The following is a 17,702-nucleotide window of genomic DNA, read 5'->3' as shown; positions in this document are numbered from 1 at the left end:
AGAGTTCAGTGCTGCAGTGAGCTGTGATCATGCCACTGCACTCCAACCTGGGTGACAAAGCAAGATGCTGTCTCAAAAAAAAAGAAAGTAAGGACCCAAAGGTGTAGATGCTCAAGGAATAAGGAGCAGTGATGTGGCCCGGGTCCTAGAGAAAATAGGAAAGACTATAAATAATAGAGATGAAAGGATTAGCTTTAGAACATGAAGCAAAACTTTCCTTTGAAAGTAAGTAAAGAAAAGGATGAATAGATAAAAACAGGAAAACATTAAGTTGTTTGCACCAGAAAATCTATTTTCCCTGTTAAAGACAAAGTGAGGTCTTCTCCTGAAGTTACTCTGCTTTTATGAACTAAATGTCATTGACGACTTCTGTTGGGGAAAATAATGCTTGTAAACTTACACAACTTTTGTGATCTTATTTTATGTGGTATATCATTGTTTTATATCACAAATATGTGACTTTTTAAATCTCTTTATTTCAGCAAAAAATCAATTAGAATTCTGTTGTCATATGCTCCGAGGAACAATAGACCCAAAGGAGCCATCTACCTATGAATATGTAAAGTTTATAGGAAATTTCAAATCTTTAAACAGTGGTGAGTTAAAATGCTTCTCTCACAATGTGTTTTAACTTGTTATTTTTCTATGCTCTTAAAGACATAGATGTTTGAATATCAGTAACAACTAGGTTTTGCTTGCATAACTCACGATACCTTTTTCCCTATTGTTTTAGTATCCTCTTCAGCACACAATGGTTTTGAAGGAACTATACAACGCACACATAGGCCATCTTATGAAGATAGAGTTTGTTTTGTAGCTACTGTCAGGTTAGCTACACCTCAGTTCATCAAGGTATGTTTCTAATTTTATTTCCCTAAGGGGATTTCAGTTCATATGCTGAGAACTGCCTGAAACTTTCTGCAGACAATGAGGTGGAATGGCTTTGAGTCATTAAATATGCATGATAATACTTTTGAAACGACAAGTTATCAAGACACTCATTAAATTGTATAACTAATTTTTTAGTATATATCCTTTGCAGTTAACCAGTGATTATTATATATCAATATGCCCTACTTTTGTGGAAGATTTGAGGATCCTTTTGTGTATGGTTCATTATTAAAAGGGAAAGTCCAAAATCTAGGTTTTGGAATCTTTATTTTAGAAGGTCACTTTTAAATTTTATTTGAAATGTACAAGTGACTCTTTACTACATATAACTTAACTTTTCAAATGTAAAATTAAGTATTTTGTTTTTATTTCCTGGGCCCAACAAACACATGATTAGTAGGGAAGTGGAAAAGTGAAATAGTTCAACCACTAGAAACTGACTGGAAAAAGGCAGCCAGGCTAAGATTTAAAATTTAGGTGGGGCCAGGCGAGGCAACTCATGCCTGTAATCCCAGCACTTTGGGAGGGCAAGGTGAGAGGATTGCCTGAGCCCAGGAGTTTGAGACCAGCCTGGGCAACATGACAAGACCCCATCTCTACAAAAAATACAAAACATTAGCCAGGCATGGTGTTACACACCTGTGGTCTCAAGTTACTCAGGAGGCTGAGGTGGGAGGATCATTTGAGCCCAGGAGTTCGAGGCTTCAGTGAACTGTGTTTGCATTTTATTTTGAGACAAGAGTCTCACTGTCTCAGATAAATTTGGGGGGACATCTTAGTATAGGACAAAGTACTGAATTATTAGAAGATCTTAAACCAGTCTTGCTCTGTTTGTTTTGATCTTACGAAATAATAGTTGTTAACGTTTGAGTGCTTACTACATGCTGTATATTTTACATGCATTATCTCATTTAATTCTTATGACAGCCCTATAAGGTAGATGCTATTACGATCCCTCATTTTACATTATAAGGAAACAGAGGCTTAGGGAAGTTAAGTTACTTACCCAAAGTCTCAGCTATTAGTGATGAAACTGGGACTTGATTCGATTAATTAATAATTATTTTTTTCTCAAAGCCCAACCTCACAGCTATTACAGTGTGCTGCAGATCATTCAGGGACACAGAGGCAGGATGGAATACATTGTTTAGTATAACTAGAGTCTAGGGTTAGTGTGTGGAGGGGGAAGAGATAGTGGGAGGTAAGGTAAGGCTACAAAAGTAATCAGAAACCAGAAATAAAATTTATTTATTTCTTTTTTATTTCTCCATGCTGAAGAGAGTTTAGCACAAGGAACCATTACAGGTTTTTTAGCAGGGAAGTCATATAATATTTGAGTATTAGTAAGGTAATAGAAGAGAAGATGAGTTGGCCCTAGAGGAGAAGATGAGTTAAAGGACAGGGAGACTGGTGAACACTGTAGCAAATCAGTGATGGCAGGGGTCTAAATTAATGCACTCAAGATGGATGAGATGGAATTGATTTTTTAAATACTTAGATGAAATGGAAAAGATTTAATAGTGGCCATTAAAAGATATTAAAACATATTAAAAGATTTAATAGTTTTACCTTAGATGATGAAAGGTAAAAATGAAAGTATGTTTTAACTATCAGATTTCTAGACACTGGCCACTATACATGTATAGAATAATATAGAAGATTGTGTGACTGGGTGTGAGGAGTAAAGCAATTAGTTTATTTTAGGACATACTGAATTTGAGATGTGTGAGGACATTCAGATAGTTGGAAATATGGATCTGTAATTCAGGAGAGAGGTCTGAATTTTGATGAAGTGTTTATAGGCATGTGTGAATGGAAAATGTGTAGAGTGAGAAGTACCCACCCAAAAGCTTGCATCTGAAGGTATTTATTACCACATTCTTTAGTACTGGAAAAGTAAAACGTATTAACTTGTTTAGAAGGGCCTGCATTTTAGCTTATGCCTAGAATCTCAGCACTTTGGGAGGCTGTGGTAGGCAGGTTGTTTGAGCCCAAGAGTTGAAAACCAGCCTAGATAACATAGTGAGACCCCCATCTCTACAAATAAAAATACAAAAATTAGCCGGGCGTGGTGGTGCATCCCTATTGTCTCAGCTACTTAGGATGCTGAGGCAGGAGGATCACTTGAGCCCGGAATGTTGAGGCTGCAGTGAGCTGAGATCACACCACTGCACTCCAGCCTGAGTGACAGAGTCTGAAACAAATAAGTAAACATATACATACATACATAGAAACAACTAACTTGTTTAGGAAAAGTTATCTAGTAATGACAATTTATTTATTTAACCTCCACCTCCTGGGTTCAAGTGATTCTGCTGCCTCAGCCTGCCGAGTAGCTGGGATTACAGGCACCCATCACTGTGCCCTGCTATTTTTTGTATTTTTAGTAGAAATGGGGTTTCACCATGTTGGCCGGGCTGGTCTCGAACGCCTGACCTAAGTGATTTGCCCACTTCAACCGCAACCTCCCAAAGTGCTAGGATTACAGGTGTGAGTCACCGCGCCTGGCCATGACTTTTATTTTTATATGTAGCAATATTTAATATTCTTAAGGACACAAAGTATTTATGAATTTTAATTATTTATTTGTAGGAAATGTGCACTGTTGAAGAACCCAATGAAGAGTTTACATCTAGACATAGTTTAGAATGGAAATTTCTGTTTCTAGATCACAGGTAACTCCTTTTTTAATTCCATGGAAAGGTAGTAGTCATGTTATATAATTCTTAAAATTAATGGATTTCAAGAGGAAACTCTTTTTTAAATTAGGACTTTGAAACCTGTTCCCATTTTTTAAAATAAAGCCTCCCCCCCAGTTTTATTTCTAGTTGGAATATTTCTTATCATGGAAAAACTTATAATAATGATTTTTGTGTGTAATTTAGGGCACCACCTATAATAGGATATTTGCCATTTGAAGTTCTGGGAACATCAGGCTATGATTACTATCATGTGGATGACCTAGAGAATTTGGCGAAATGTCATGAGCACTGTAAGTAGATTTTAACATTTCTGGTGATAATAACTTTATATAAACAGAAGTCCCCCTGAAATTATAGGTATAAGACACAGATTTATAATCATTTTCATATTTTTGAAATGTACTAAAAGATTTTGCTCTGTGTATATAACCAATCTAGTGGGAATTATTGATCAAGTTTAAATTAAACTTGTTCCTATTTTTATAATAAGTAGAATTTCATAATATAGCATCTAATACACCTTGTTCTGAAGCATGTGAGCTCTATATCTGGAGTAAGAGAAGTAGATTCCTTTGAAAATTGTAATATGTCAAACTTTTGAAATATTGTTTCCTAAATTTTGATTTTGAGGCATGTGAATCTTTTCAGGAGCTAGCTACATGTTTGGAAAATCTGTCTTAGAAAGCTCATAGTAAGTGTTTGGTGTTACCTGCTTATTATTATTGTTGTTAAGAGCAGGAGCATTATCCTTTGTGCCAGGCACTGTTCTAAATCCTTTACATCTATTACCTCCATTATTCTCCATCACAGTTCTGAAAGGTAGATATTATTGTCTTCATGAGTAAGCTGAAAACACAGTAAGGCTAAATAATTCACCCATAATTTCATAGCTCATTGGTGGCAGAGACAGGATTGGAGCCTAGGCCGACTCTTTTATCACATGTATTTATTTTAGAAGTTTGTTTTAATGATGAGGTTTGTCTTAATGATATGTTTTATTTGCTTCTCTGTTCTTCCTCCCAGATGCTTACCCTCTTGAGTCGTTCACTAAAGCCTAACTAGATATTTTAGACCTTTTCATAACATTTTATGCTGCTTTTATAAACCTCTGTGTATGAAAATGAAGCAGGTTGTATAATAGCATTAACTCTATGGAAAATTTTCAGAGTAAAGTCATTTCAGCACAAAAGATATGGGCATTAAGTGCCATGATGTTGTGTAAAGAGCTGATACCTGTATTAACTAGCTGGGTAACTTTGGACAGCAAGTTTGTCTGTAGACCTTGATTTCCACCTTAGAGAGTGAGAGGCGGTGGCGGCGAGGTAGGGGGAATTGGGGGAGAGATTGAGAGATCCTTGACCAGCATTTCCTAAGCTTTGTTCCACCAAATATTGGTCCATACAAAAAAGACTTTTTAGTCAAGGAAGACGGGGAAACACTTCATAATCCCTCAGAGAATCTGCACGTGCAGTAGCATACTGTAGGTTTTGAGAAAAGTGAAGACACGAAAGTTTCCCAAATTAATTTAACTACAACCCCCCCCCCCTTTTTTTTTTTGAAATGGAGTTTTGCTTTGGCACCCAGGCTGGAGTGCAGTAGCGCATCTCAGCTCACTGCAACCTCCACCTCCCGGGTTCAAGTGATTCTGTTACCTCAGCCTCCTGAGTAGCTGGGATTACGGGCATGTGCCACCATGCCTGGCTAATTTTTGTATTTTCAGTAGAAATGGGGTTTCACTATGTAGGACAGGGTGGTCTCAAACTCCTGACCTCAAGTGATCCGCCCACCTCTGCTTCCCAAAGTACTGAGATTACAGGCATGAGCCACCTCACCCGGCCCAAAACCCATTTTTTTGCTTAATATCTGTTAAAAGGCTTCAGAACTTAAAATCTACAGCACATGTTTTGGCAGTTACTGCACTCAGTTACTTCAGACAGTGAAGTTATTTTGATTTTGGTTAGTTAAGATTTAAAATTAAATGCTTTGAAGGTTCTGTGCCTGCCAGAGTAGCTAGGAGAAAAAACTCAGGGGTGATTATTTATTGTTATTACCCTCTGTATATCTAGGCAGGAGGAAGTCAGCAGTGTGAATTCTTAAGTATTCGGAAGTTAATTGTGTATGGAAAGATTGTAAGATCAGCAGTGACTAGCTCTGAGTTGGGCACTGTAGAAGATCTGATCATTGCTTGGGACCTTAAACTAGCTCTAAAGAATACCATTTTCATATTGACATATATGTTATCAAAAGGCCTGAAAAAGAATAGTATATGTAAACTTAAATGTAAATGATAGCTTTTGGTTAAAAAACAGATTCTTTGTAACTAATATGAATTAAAGAAAAAATATTTTTCTATTTTCCTTTTAGTAATGCAATATGGGAAAGGCAAATCATGTTATTATAGGTTCCTGACTAAAGGGCAACAGTGGATTTGGCTTCAGACTCATTATTATATCACTTACCATCAGTGGAATTCAAGGCCAGAGTTTATTGTTTGTACTCACACTGTAGTAAGGTAATAATTCTTTTAGAGAATTTCTGAATTATTGTAACATCCTATGATGATTTTGGCAATGTAACTTTTATGCGTAACTTGTTAAAGAACTACAAAGTGCTCTTTTCTCAATTTCTGATACATCCTTTCAATGTTGCTATAAGCATTATATATAAATATAGGAATGATACAGATATATAAGGCTTGATACAAGTTTTGTGCTTTACAGCAGAAATTATTACTGTCATTTATGTAGCAGTGTCAGTCATGTAAAAGGAAAACTGTAGGTAGATAAGCATACACTTCCTTTACTTAGTTTTTCTTAATTTAAGTATTGTGGGGTTATGGATCATTTATAGCAGTGTTTGAAACTTTAAGATACCTAGAAAAATGCAAGTTAAATTAAGACATTACAGGTATATTTTAGATTTGTGTAGCACATAGCAAATAGTCTAGATGAGCAGATGAGACACATAACACTGAATAGTTACAACTGTGCAGTATTTTAAGTGAATGACCAAACACTAAAATTTGATTATTTTTTCCATTTGTAGTTATGCAGAAGTTAGGGCTGAAAGACGACGAGAACTTGGCATTGAAGAGTCTCTTCCTGAGACAGCTGCTGACAAAGTATGTTTCCTATAATTTAAAAAACATGATTTTAGTTTCTCCCCAATGAAAGATGAAACTCAAAATTAATAGGAAAATTATTTTCAAATACTTTATTTCCTCACTTATAACAGGGATGTGATTATACTTTACTACTTATTTTAATTTAATATTTTAGAGTCTCACCTGCCTCTAAAAGAAAATTGGATGAGAGACATTCTGATCTCAGATTAAAACTACCATTTATTCCCAGTGATGTACCAGTCTCTGGCTAGGTTATTTATATGAGTTATGAAATATAATTTACACTTCAGATACTTTTATCTGGTAGATAATACCCCCACTTTGAAAATACTGAAATTGGGGTTTCAAGAGGGGAAAAAAATCTCCCCTAAAGACACTGGCTGGGAAATTATAGTCAGAATTTGGACTCTGGTTTCTTTTTTGTTATATCAGGTCAAAAGTGTAGTATATTAGTTATCTATAGCTGTGTAACAACTAACTCCAAAATTTAGTGATATAAAACAACACACTTATTATCTCCTAGTTTGGTGAATCAAGAATCCAGGCATAGTTTAGCTGGGCCCTCTACTTCAGATTCTGTCATGAGGCTATAATCAAGGTGTTGGTGGGAGCCACAGTCATCTCAAAGTTCAACTGAGGTGGAATCTGTTTCCACCTCACTTAGTGGTTGCTGGCACACAAGTTTCTCATGGGCAGTTGGACTGAGGGCCTTGGTTTCTTGCTGGCTGAAGGCTATCCTCAATTCCTTTCCAGGTGACCTTTTCCATCAGAGCAAGCATGCAAGATGAGCCAGGGAGAGAAACTATAAGTTGGAAGTCACAGTCTTTTGTAAACTAATCACAGAGTTGATATCTCACCACTTTTGTCTATTCTGTGCATTATAGAAGGAAATCAGTAGGTCCAGCCCACACTCAAAGTGGGAGGATTATACAAGGGCACAAATACCAGGAGGCAGGAATTGTGAGCCATGTCAGAAATTGCCTACCACAGTATTTTTGGACCTGCAGAAAATAAGTGGAATGAAAAGAGTCAAAAATCTATATAAAACTTGACTTAAATAGGCAACATTCCAGGGGACAATATGGTGGATGTCATTCAGTCATTCGACAAATGTTGTAAAGTACCTTCTACCCAGCATGGCTCTAGATGCTGAGAATACAGCATTGAATAATGCAAACAACTTCCCTGCTTTCATAGATCCCATGTGAAAGAACTTTTCCAAAGAGGTTTTGTATGTTTAGAAGAAGAGGATATAGTATGTTTTGGTAAAAGACATTGTTTTCTGAGAAAAGTTCTTAAAATCTAGGGTTTCTTGATTAGGGGACTGTTACGAAAACTTAAGTAATACAGAGATTAATTATCCTTCTTTTTCCTTCATGCAAAGATTCAATCCTAGTAAATCCTAAATTGCCCTATTTCCAAAATACACTCCAGCTATGTCTACTTTCTCACCATATTTACTGCCAGCATCATGATCCACCTGGGGTTTAGGGACAAGGTCCTTCTGAGATATTTTTGAGAAACTTCAGTGTGTGGATGGTTTAAAAATCGTGAGTCTTGGCCGGGCGCGGTGGCTCAAGCCTGTAATCCCAGCACTTTGGGAGGCCGAGACGGGCGGATCACGAGGTCAGGAGATCGAGACCATCCTGGCTAACATGGTGAAACCCCGTCTCTACTAAAAAATACAAAACTAGCTGGGCGAGGTGGTGGGCGCCTGTAGTCCCAGCTACTCATGAGGCTGAGGCAGGAGAATGGCGTAAACCCGGGAGGCGGAGCTTGCAGTGAGCTGAGATCCGGCCACTGCACTCCAGCCTGGGTGACAGCGTGAGACTCCGTCTCAAAAAAAAAAAAATCGTGAGTCTTGATGGGATCACCAAGGGGATGGGCATGTCTTGGAGCACTCCAGTATTAAGAGGTGATGGAGACAAGGAAGAATCAACAACAGGGGGGTAATAACTAGTGAGTTAGGAATAAAACCAGGTAGTTACTTAGAAGACAAGAGTATCAGTGAGGAGTGAATGATCAGCTTTATCAGATTCAGCTGAAATAAGTTAAATTTTAGATGAGTGCTGAGAACTGAGCATTGACTTTAACATTTAATTCATTGGTGATCAATAATAACAGATTTTGTGGAGTAGTAGTGTGGGTGAAAGCATGATTAGAGTGGGTTTAAAAGAGAATTTTCCAGGATGGGGGAATTAGGGACAGTGAATAGGGATGGGTTTTGCTACAAAGAGAAGAGAAATGGGGCAGTGGTAGGAAGGGAAAGTGGGCTTAAAGGAAGTTTTGCCTTTTTTTTTTTTTAAGTTGAGAGAAATAACAGCATGTTTGTATACAGATGAGAATGAGATGATGGAGAAAGAAACATTGGTGATGGGAAAGATTAGTGTCGCTGTATGAAACTATGACACTCTAGCTCCTGGGCTTAAGCAGTTCTCTTGCCTCAGCTTCCTGGGTAGTTGGCATCACAGGCATTCACCTGGCTTTCTCCCATATGTTTTCTTCTAAGTGTTACATAGTTTTAGTTGTTAACGTTTAGGTCTGTGACTCATTTTGAGTTGTTTTTTTTTGTTTGTTTTTTTTGAGATGGAGTCTTGCTCTTTTGCCCAGGCTAGAATGCAGTGGCAGGATCTCGGCTCACTACAACCTTCGCCTCCTCGGTTCAGGGGATTCTCCTGCCTCAGCCTCCCAAGTAGCTGGGATCACAGGCACCTGCCACCATGCCTGGCTAATTTTGTATTTTTGGTAGAGAAGGGGTTTCACCATGTTGGCCAGGCTGGTCTCAAACTCCTGACCTCAGGTGGTCCACCTGCGTCAGCTTCCCAAATTGCTGAGATTACAGGTGGGAGGCACCACACTTGGTCTTGAGTTAATTTTTGCATGTGGTGTAAGAGATTCCAACTTCATTCTTCTTCTGTTTTTTTTTTTTTTAATAGTAAATGAAGCCAAAACTTTCTGGCTATAACACAAATTTTCATTTCTTTACATGTGTATGTACATACAGGTACTTTTGCCTTGTTACAGACAAAAACTGATTTTTTTGTTGTCGTTGATAACAGTATTGTGAATTTGAGATCTCTGAACTGAACCACAAGAAAACATTTATTTTACTCTGTCTCCTTAGAGCCAAGATTCTGGGTCAGATAATCGTATAAACACAGTCAGTCTCAAGGAAGCATTGGAAAGGTTTGATCACAGCCCAACCCCTTCTGCCTCTTCTCGGAGTTCAAGAAAATCATCTCACACAGCAGTCTCAGACCCTTCCTGTGAGTACCCTTAAGTCAAAGCAGACTTCTTTAAAGTAACTAAACTGTTAGTTACTTATATCAGCATTTCTCATCAAATGCTTCTTATTTTTTTTTTTTTTTTTTTTTGTTGCGGACGGCGGGAGTGCTTGCTCTGTCACCCAGGCTGGAGTGCAGCTGGCCGGATCTCAGCTCACCTGCACAGCTCCCGCCTCCCGGGTTGCACGCCATTCTCCTGCTTCAGCTCCCCGAGTAGCTGGGCACATACAGGCGCCGCACCTCGCCAGCACTAGTTTTTTGTGTTTTTCTAGTAGCAGACGGGGGCTTTCACCGGTGTTACCAGGATGGGTCTCGGATCTCCTGACCTTTCGTGATCCGCCGTCCGCGCTCCCCAAAGTGCTGGGATTACAGCTTGAGCCACCGGCCCGCCGCAAAATGCTTCTTTAAAATTATAAGTTTCTTACATTTCTGAAATAATATATTAACCTTTCCAGTGAGTTAAAGGCACATTGCCCACTTTTAGCAAAGAACTAAGTTCTTCAAGTAGCCTATTAAAATGTGTAGGTGGTAATGGTGGTGGTGGTGTTTTTAATCATCCCTCAAAAAGAAAGGCAACTATTAGGCCGGGCGCGGTGGCTCAAGCCTGTAATCCCAGCACTTTGGGAGGCCGAGACGGGCGGATCACGAGGTCAGGAGATCAAGACCATCCTGGCTAACATGGTGAAACTCTGTCTCTACTAAAAATACAAAAAACTAGCCGGGCGAGGTGGCGGGCGCCTGTAGTCCCAGCTACTCGGGAGGCTGAGGCGAGAGAATGGCGTGAACCCGGGAGGCAGCGGAGCTTGCAGTGAGCTGAGATCCGGCCACTGCACTCCAGCCCTGGCGACACAGTGAGACTCCGTCTCAAAAAAAAAAAAAAAAAAAAGGCAACTATTTATTGTGTTTTTTACTGTAGGGCCAGTAAGTGTTCTTAGGTTTGCTTTTTGAAAGTTTTTTTATTGTCTTCTCTTTATGAAGACTTGTATAATTGTCATTAAATTAGTAACTTTTTGTATTTAAAGTTTTCCTATTTAAAATATTTTCTTTGTGCTCATAAAAGATAGAAGTAACTACATTGAATCATCTGTCATGGAGTTCACTTTCATTGAATGGTTTGGAAAAATAATTCAAAAGCCATTTTTATTAACTGAAATGCATTTTGAGATTAATCTTAGAGTACTAATGCTCTTCTAATTTTGTTGAATGACTTCAGCAACACCAACCAAAATCCCGACAGATACGAGCACTCCGCCCAGGCAGCATTTACCAGCTCATGAGAAGATGGTGCAAAGAAGGTCATCATTTAGTAGTCAGGTAAGCTCTTTAGTGGATATTCTTCTGAATAAAGATTTATTAAGAGGGGAAAAAATGATCTAAATCTTCAGAAATTCATTGATTTGTTATCCCTCTTTGTAAAGATCGAAATAGTTACTGATATGTGACGCTCAAGACTTCCTTTTTTTGTGTGAAGTGGTTGTCATATGTATCAGTCCTTTCAATTATTTTTCAAGTAAAATGTTAGTTTTTTTTTTTTTTTAATTGTGGAAAGCTCATAATTGATAGCTGTTTTATGTCTGAGTTCAAATACCAATTGTCTTAAGTCTGGCCAGCTTTTATTGAGAGCTTGTTCAAGGTGTACTATAGGAAGTTCCTTGGAAAATAAAATATAGATAGGGAACAGGCCTTTCCTGTATAGACGGGAAGACATAGCTGTATTCATCTAACAAAAATATGAGGCAAATGGTAAGTTTATTAATATGAATATCATATTGATATTTCTGCTGAAAGTACTCATGTATGGGAATGAGAATCACTTCAGTGTTATTTTTTATTTTGCTCTAGTCCATAAATTCCCAGTCTGTTGGTTCATCATTAACACAGCCAGTGATGTCTCAAGCTACAAATTTACCAATTCCACAAGGCATGTCCCAGGTATTTTTTGGTTTTTGTTTCAGTTGCATATTTGAAAATGATAAATTGCTTTTAAGCTAATGTAATTAAAAAAAAAAATCCATGCTTGCTGGCAAGCACCTGTAACCGCAGCTACTTGGGAGGCCGAGGTAGGAGCACATACACACACACACGCAGACACGCACGCACGCACATATATAATTATAGTTACAGATGCAGTGAATCTTAACCGGGGCCATTTAGGATATCTGGGGACATTTTTGATTGTCGTAATGATTGTGGGGTATCACTGGCCCTTAGTGAGCATGGTCCAGGAATACTAATTATCTTTCAGGGTGCATGACAGTCTTGCACAACAAAGAATTGTCTTGCTTAATATGCCATAACACTCCCTCATTGAGAAACACTATAGACATAAAGATATTAAAGATGAAATATAGCTGTGCATTTTGTTCTTCCTATGAATATTGGAAGAATTGAGTAACTTTATTTGTATATTCATTCTTTCGATATTTATTGAGTTCCTTGTGTGTAACAGGCATTGCAGATGCTGACAGTACAAATATAATATCTATACTAAAAAACCATTACATCTAGAGGGAATGACAGATAACTACAATTCCACATTATATTGCCTGTGCTGAAGGTATATAAGTTGATATGTAAGCACATTGTGTGAATCCTTAATGCAATCTGAGGAAGTGAAGGAAAGCTTTCTAGAATTGTTCCTTGGCCTAAGTTCAGAAGGAGGCCTGAAAGTGGAAAGTAGCCAGAAAAGGAGGGAGTAATTCCAAAAGTGATGCTGCGTTACTTTGGAGCCTAACTTCCCAACTTGTAATTTATGACTCTGTACTCTTTCAGTGCCTCAAACACATTAAAAATACTACGGAGAAATAGTATTTTTCTTCAGCTTTTCTGTTTTGTTTGGCATTAAATATACCTTAACTTAGCAGGTCTTGATTTCAAGGAATGATCATTAATAAGAGGTAAAACAGTATTTTTTAAAAAATAGCTCTATCTGGGCCAGGCGTGGTGGCTCACTCTTGTAATCCCAGCACTTTGGGAGGCTGAGGCGGGTGGATCACCTGAGGTAGGGTGTTCGAGACCAGCCTGGCCAACCTGGGGAAACCCCGTCTCTACTGAAAATATAAATATCAGCCGGGCGTGGTCGTAGGCGCCTGCAATCCCAGCTACTTGGGAGTCTGAGTAACGAGAATCGCTTGAACCCGGAGGCGGACGTTGTAGTGAGCTGAGATCACACCACTGCACTCCTACCTGGGCAATAAGAGTGAGACTCCATCTCAAAAAAAAAAACTCTATCTTATATGGTTATTTAAGTTATACATATATGATAGGAGATACATACTTTATTATTAGTTTTTTAATCTCAGGATTCTAAAGCATTTCTTAACATTTTATGGGAATATTTTCATGAAATAAAAGATATGTACTATATCAAAAATGTTAGTAAGCATTCATATCTCACATTTTGTTCACTAATAAAACCAAATGCTTTCCCTCAGTTCTGTGGTTTTACTTCCTGTTATCCTGCCTTCTGTGTTTGTTACTATTTTCTTTTTGTACTTGATAGAAATCCTTTAAGTGATAGCAATATAATGCTTGTCCAAGGGTACAAATAACTTTAGTTATAATAAAATAACATTTGTATGATATAAATGTTAACTTTTTTTTTTTTTAATTTTTTGAGACAACGCCTCACCCCGTCACCCAGGCTGGAGTGCAGTGGCGCTATCTCGGCTTACTGCAACCTCTGCTTCCTGGGCTCAGGCGATCTTCTCTCCTCAGCCTCCCAAGTAGCTGGGACTAAGGGCGCATGCCACCACACCTGGCTAATTTTTATATTTTCAGTAAAGACGGGGTTTCACCATGTTGCCCAGGCTGGTCTCAAACTCCTGGACTCAAGCATTCTGCCCACCTCAGCCTCCCAGAGTCCTGGGATTACAGCTGTGAGCTACCATGCCTGGCCATAATTATAACACATTGACTAATTAAAAAAAAAAAAAAAAAGCTTGAGGGAGTTGAGGTACTAAATTAATTTATATTTTCTCAAGCTAGTATAATTTAATATATGATATGGTCTGGTTATTAATTTCCGAAATCAAAGTTGTGTGCTCTGAAATGTAATTTAGTATCCCGAATACAGACTATTCAAGATGGAGTTAAAAAGCTTTGGATGGGAAGGACATTTCTCGCTTTTACATACAGTTCACTGTAAGAGGCTACTTTAAGCCAGATTTCCTTCCAATAAAGAGAAACTCTTCCTGCTCTTACACTGTATCATGTACTGAAAATTCATGGGAATAATTAAAGAGCCTGTATAGACTTAAGAGATGAATCACCAAATTTGGCTAAATTATAAGCAGAAGAAAATAGGAGCTGCTCATGACTCAAATAAAACAGAGAAATAAGATTGAAAACATAATTTTATTTTCATTCATGTATGTGTTTATTCATTCATACTTGCCTAGTCTTTAAAAGCACATGTGCTGTACTTACCTGAGGATAGTTTCCATTGAAGATAGAAGTGAAAATATTATTATTGGTTATCTGTCATATTTTTGCAACTTTGAGTAATTCTACTCATGTACACATACAGGACATTCTAGGGATGACAGAAATTGATACAAATTAACTCCAGGTGCAGACTACTTTTTCCTTTGTTAAGGGGTAAAAATGAAGCTAAGAAGTTTAAATACGACTGGGCACGGTGGCTTGTGGGAGGATTGCCTGAGCTCAGGAGTTCAACACCAGACTGGGCAACATGTGAGACCCCATCTCTTAAAAAAAAAAAAAAAAAAAATTAGCTGGACATGGTGGCATATGCCTGTAGTCCTTGGGAGGCTGAAGTGCGAGGATTGCTTGAGCCTGGGTGGTTGAGGCTGCAATGAGCCGTGATCACACCACTGCATTCCAGCCTGGGTGACTCTGTCTCAAAAAAAAAAAAAAGAAGTTAAATTTTTTTCCAGTAAGTGATAGCCACAATATGAGCTCAGGTCTTGTAAATCCAGGGTGTGTGTGTATTCAGTCAATATCCAGTCAGAAGCCAGAAGCATACCAGAAATTTGAACAGGAATGATATAAAAAAGTATTAACGGTAACACAGATTAACTCCTAAAAGAAGTAAAGAGAACCTAAAGAATATAGGAATAAGGCTAGGTGTGGTGGCTCATGCCTATGTTCTCAGCACTTTGAAAGGCTGAAGGAGGAAGACTGCTTGAGCCAGAGAGTTCAAGACCAGCATGGGCAACACAGCAAGACCCTATTTCTACTATATATATATATATATTTTTTTTTTTTTAGTTTTTATTTATTTATGTATTTTGAGACAGAGTCTTGCTCTGTTGTCCAGGCTGGAGCGCAGTGGCGTGATCTCGGCTCACTGCAAGCTCTGCCTCCCGGGTTCATGTCATTCACCTGCCTCAGCCTCCAGAGCAGCTGGGACTACAAGTGCCCACCACCACGCCCGGCTAATTTTTTTTTATTTTTTGGTAGGGACAGGGTTTCACTGTGTCAGCTAGGATGGTCTTGATCTCCTGACCTCGTGATCCACCTGCCTCGGCCTCCCAGAGTGCTGGGATTACAGATGTGAGCCACCGCACCTGGCCAAAAAATACATTTTTATATTAGCCAGGTGTGGTGGTGCATGCCTGTGGTTCCAGCCACTGGGGAGGCTGAGTTGGGAGGATCTCTTGAACCCAGAAAGTTAAGGCTGCAGTGAGCCGTGATCGCACTGCTGCTCAACAGCCTGGGTGACAGAGGGAGATCCTATCTCAAACAAACAAACAAACAAAAAAAGAATATTGAAATAGCAGATGCAGAGAGCAACCACTCTGTAAGGCAGATGGAGAGTACCCAAGGAAGGAACATACTTAAAAGACTCCCCCCAAGCTGCCAACCTCCTCTCCCTCCATGCCAGGCTAAGATGCAGATCTTCTTGGGGCAGATTTGGCTCTAGCAACTGGGTAATAGAGAAGTTCACTGACATGCCACAGATTAGAGCTAGAGAGCTGGAAGCCATCAGCTGGGGTACTGGTAAAGCTTGCAGGGAAGCTGCCCACTAGGATGTCATTGAGACTTGCTGGAAAGCCACCTGCCGGGGAGCTGACACGGCTAACTGGGAAGCTTCCTGTTGGCTTCCCGACATAAGAGCAAGAAGGAAAAGCACCAGAACCAGGAGTTGAGCACCGTTCTTGGCAGTGTCCCTCCAGCACCACCTACTGACGTGGATAACTTTGTGCCTGCTGGCAAAGGAGAAATATTTTGAAGGTCCAGGTCCAATATCACAAACCAGAGCAAAGATGGGTGGATTAGGAACTAAGGGGCATAATCAGCATAGCATCCTTCACTCGTGTTACACTGCTTACTTTTCAACATTGCACAATTATAAGGAGTAAGTAATTCTAAAATATTTTGTACTTTTGCCATACGTGGTACTTCAGTTTCAGTTTTCAGCTCAATTAGGAGCCATGCAACATCTGAAAGACCAGTTGGAACAACGGACACGCATGATAGAAGCAAATATTCATCGGCAACAAGAAGAACTAAGAAAAATTCAAGAACAACTTCAGATGGTCCATGGCCAGGGGCTGCAGGTAATTGTTATATTTGAACACAAACAAAGCATCCCATTCACATTTTGGATTTCTAGCAAAGTTAACTTTTCTTAATTAAAAGTGAGATGCAAGAGATACGTTTTATCAACTCAGTTAAATAAATATTCACTGGTTACCTACTCAGTATGATTATACTTTACAGTCTCTAAAGACAATTCATTCCTGAGGGTATTTCTGTGAACATCCTTGTTTCTCCAGTCATCTTTTTTACCAGTCCAAATTTTAGTAAGTTTGAATCCATAATATAAAAATTATATTTTACATCAAGTTTTAGGTACCTCTTGGGTACAGAATTTATAAATCAATCATCAGTAATATTTTTATTAAACTACCAGTATGTATAATTCCAATTAGTCTTATATGACCAACCAGCAGGACCACTCCAGGAGACTATGACTTTGGTAAAGGGAAACGGAGTGAAAACTACTTCTGTCTCATGTTATAAAGTATAATGATAAGTGATATAGAGCTATCAGTCCACAGACTGAGTAGCACCGAGTTACACTTTTTCTAACAATTGGAAACATAGAATTAAGATAACTGAAAGATTGAATATGAAGTTTCATGTTTTATTCACTTAATTATTTATTGCTAATTCTTCAAAGTGACTTAACCTTGTTACTTGCTTTTTAAACGTACTTTGTAACTTGATTTTGCCTTCTTTTTAATGCTCTCATTCTTCTTTTCAATCTACAAAGCTCATTTTAACATAATCTTTATTTTTAAAGATGTTTTTGCAGCAATCAAATCCTGGGTTGAATTTTGGTTCTGTTCAACTTTCTTCTGGAAATTCATCTAACATCCAGCAACTTGCACCTATAAATATGCAAGGCCAAGTTGTTCCTACTAACCAGATTCAAAGTGGAATGAATACTGGACACATTGGCACAACTCAGCACATGATACAACAACAGACTTTACAGAGTAATACATCAACTCAGGTAATGTTACTGAGCACAGCAGGCTATGGAGTGGTCAGTGTTTGGAATGCACACTATTGCTGAAACAGAAATAAAGCTCTAATGATAAAATATCATTTCAAAATTTAATCATATTTAGAAAGTATAGCATTGAAAGTGATCATGAAAATATTTTGTGCAAATCATGTCAGTATCAAATATTTTCAGCTTTTTTTTTTTTTTTTTTTTTTTTTTTT

General features: G+C 38.4%; 1 protein-coding gene across 6 annotated transcripts in view; it reads left to right on the top strand.

The window, feature by feature from the left end:
- The window catches only part of CLOCK (clock circadian regulator), a 123,840-nt gene that overhangs the window by 90,448 nt on the left and 15,690 nt on the right, over positions 1-17,702 (top strand). For all 6 annotated transcript variants that reach the window (XM_017875110.1, XM_017875111.1, XM_017875112.1 and 3 more), the window contains 11 exons: positions 483-596; positions 734-852; positions 3,484-3,566; positions 3,777-3,883; positions 5,958-6,105; positions 6,639-6,714; positions 9,842-9,983; positions 11,215-11,315; positions 11,844-11,933; positions 16,373-16,525; positions 17,275-17,487. In XM_017875110.1, the coding sequence (XP_017730599.1) occupies positions 483-596; positions 734-852; positions 3,484-3,566; positions 3,777-3,883; positions 5,958-6,105; positions 6,639-6,714; positions 9,842-9,983; positions 11,215-11,315; positions 11,844-11,933; positions 16,373-16,525; positions 17,275-17,487 (1,346 nt within the window). The remainder of the gene's footprint in view (positions 1-482; positions 597-733; positions 853-3,483; positions 3,567-3,776; positions 3,884-5,957; positions 6,106-6,638; positions 6,715-9,841; positions 9,984-11,214; positions 11,316-11,843; positions 11,934-16,372; positions 16,526-17,274; positions 17,488-17,702) is intronic.

The sequence above is a fragment of the Rhinopithecus bieti genome, unplaced genomic scaffold (genome assembly GCF_001698545.2).
Source record: "Rhinopithecus bieti isolate Rb0 unplaced genomic scaffold, ASM169854v2 scaffold_7212, whole genome shotgun sequence".
NCBI classification, from domain to species: domain Eukaryota; kingdom Metazoa; phylum Chordata; class Mammalia; order Primates; family Cercopithecidae; genus Rhinopithecus; species Rhinopithecus bieti.
This window is presented reverse-complemented; position numbering and strand designations above follow the sequence as displayed.